The 2,271-nt window shown below is 42.4% G+C and overlaps 1 protein-coding gene across 2 annotated transcripts; it reads left to right on the top strand.

Moving 5' to 3' along the window:
• The first annotated feature begins 275 nt into the window (after window positions 1-275).
• LOC137572320 (cytochrome b5 domain-containing protein 1) lies at window positions 276-1,103 on the top strand. Of its 2 annotated transcripts, none has more exons than XM_068284068.1 (3): window positions 276-433; window positions 491-856; window positions 907-1,103. In XM_068284068.1, exons 1-3 carry the CDS (start codon window positions 287-289, stop codon window positions 1,039-1,041), a joined length of 648 nt encoding a protein of 215 aa, XP_068140169.1. In that variant the 5' UTR covers window positions 276-286; the 3' UTR covers window positions 1,042-1,103. The 2 variants fall into 2 exon arrangements, with proteins under 2 accessions (XP_068140169.1, XP_068140170.1); XM_068284069.1 differs by having other exon boundaries at window positions 328-433; window positions 482-856.
• Window positions 1,104-2,271: the final 1,168 nt, after the last annotated feature.

Raw genomic sequence — 2,271 nt, 5'->3', positions numbered from 1 at the left:
ATACGATATGTGCGCTCAACCCTGTCATAGTATCCTTTATTGTTTGTCATTCGAGTTGCCATGGCAAATCCCTTTGGGCTTGTGTCTGGGCATGCGCAACGGGGCAGCTGTTGACCCTCGACCCCTATGAAGTTTGTAATCCTGCGGAAGTTGATTTCAACACGCGTGACTGGCCAACTTGGAGTCCCGAAAAGTTGATAGTGTCTTTGACCCAAGACCCATTGTGTCCAGACAACACTGGAAAATTATGTCAGTTTCTCAGTTACACAATTCAAATTACTCCCAAATGGATCGTTCTAATAAAAACCTTCGATACTATCTTAAAGACGAAGTTGTTATACACAATAAGAAGAGCGACTGTTGGGTTATTATCCATCGGAAGGTCTTCGATTTGACGGCCTTGATAAAGGACAGACTCGATCATTGGAACACAGTATGTTTTCATGTATTTACTTTCCCCACTTTGTGAGTTTATTTAAAGATCATCTAGAATATGGATTATCTGGTGGCTCATGCGGGCAAAGACCTCTCGCATATGTTTCACGAAAACTGCGAACCCCGTACAGAAATCTCTTCGAGAAGTGGTAAACCGCGGGTCCTCTTTCCGCCTATATTAGAGGTGGCCATGAGTGAATTTGTCAAGACTCCTGGACTCATCTGGAGCCAGGATCCAGTCTATCATATTGGAATGACCACACGAAGATCTCGTCTGATAAGGATTATTAATGCTCTGACAGCTCACTCGCAGTATATGACGGTATGCGACGAGGACACCATTTATGATATACAACAGAAATATAAGGAGCGATATAATCATCATGCTGGCAGCTATGAGTGGCGCAAGTTCTCCCATGGTGTAAGTAAGAATTGCCAATTAGATTGACCTAATAACTTGTCCTAACTCAGGCCAAAATGTGCGGCCTATTGAATCTAAATGGCACCTTGGACGAGAATGGTCTAACATCGGATGAGGAAAGTTCCATAGAACTGCCACCACCATCTCTTTGGCTGTACTATACCGATGATATAACAATTGCCTGAATGTTGATTACATTTTGTTTTAGGTTCAAGTTGGCAAAATTAAACGGATAGATCGGGGTAAACTTTTCCTGTTTCATTCTACCAATGTCATGGTCGACATGATCGCTTAATGTAAGCTAGTTGCAGTGGCTTATTGCCTCCTGATGGTAATTTATGCGGGTTTCGGGAGCAACAGAGCTGCTCTCTTGGAGCTGTGAACTCGTGTATGACTGACTGACTGACTGCAGCTGCCCCTGGCCCTAACACCAGCTAGCTAAATGTTGTTGGCACGAGGCAGCCTTAGACATGAGCCCTTCTCCATTTGCTAGGGGTGTTGCTTACTCAACTGTGTTAGCCAGGCGTTTTTTCTTTTTCATTTTTGTATTCGTGAGCTATGCCAAAGTCAGAGAATTCTCTCTGTATTCTGTGGATACGACGCCCACTTTAACTTACCTCCGGGCCAAAGACTCCCCGCTTGCTGGAGCTTATCTTTAAAGCATAAATTAAATTAATTTCAACAAATATAAAAACACATTTTAATTGCAAACCAGTTTTAAGCTCCATAAATGGTTCGCTCTAGGTTGTTTATTAAACATTAAACAAGCAAGCCAAGTGTGACAAAGAATTGGTGTAGGATTTTTGACAAGAACAAGAGGCTTGCCTTAAGCCAGTTACGTTTACCGCCAATCTAATCCGCAAGCATTTCTAATATTTCACCAATTTTTGCAAGATTCGGTGGCATCTTTTTGCATCTTTCGTCTCTCAAGTAAGGCAAAGGCAAAGTTGTGAAATTCTTAAAACCGGAGAATGACTCACATTTTCTGGTTTCTTTAACGTTTTTTTTTTGTCTCGTCTCGTGAAGCCTGGGAAAAGGAGCAGGTTTTAACTTGTAGTGTAGTCAGATAATCAGACAAAGGTAGCCAATAGATACCTAAATATGGCAAATATTCTCCGTCTCTCTCTCTCTCTCACTCTGTGTTTACTTCAACTCTTAAGGGCTTCAAGAGAGCGAGAGAGAGAGGTGGGCGGTGTGTGTTGTAATGAGGGGGAGGTGTGGAATAGTCACAACGATGTGGGAGAATTGCGTAGAATAACTGTTGCACTGGCCAACGAACATGTACGGTAAACAAGTGAATTGGCTCCACCAAAACCAGTTTTTGGCATGCCTTCGAATTCGAGTTCGTTGTCTAAGTCATTTGTTTGGTATGAGTTCATTGCCTGCACTTTCAGACAAATGCCTCATGTATTTTG

Source organism: Drosophila tropicalis, unplaced genomic scaffold, assembly GCF_018151085.1.
Source record: "Drosophila tropicalis isolate 14030-0801.00 unplaced genomic scaffold, ASM1815108v1 contig_3, whole genome shotgun sequence".
Classification (NCBI taxonomy): Eukaryota; Metazoa; Arthropoda; class Insecta; order Diptera; family Drosophilidae; genus Drosophila; species Drosophila tropicalis.
This window is presented reverse-complemented; position numbering and strand designations above follow the sequence as displayed.

What these genes read in the sequence shown, in the direction of transcription:
- LOC137572320 (XM_068284068.1), top strand. Translation starts at nt 287, where the DNA reads ATGGATCGTTCTAATAAAAACCTTCGATACTATCTTAAAGACGAAGTT. An exon ending in GACTCGATCATTGGAACACA is followed by an intron (nt 434 to 490) that starts GTATGTTTTCAT and finishes AAGATCATCTAG; the next exon opens with AATATGGATTATCTGGTGGC. An exon ending in GGCGCAAGTTCTCCCATGGT is followed by an intron (nt 857 to 906) that starts GTAAGTAAGAAT and finishes GTCCTAACTCAG; the next exon opens with GCCAAAATGTGCGGCCTATT.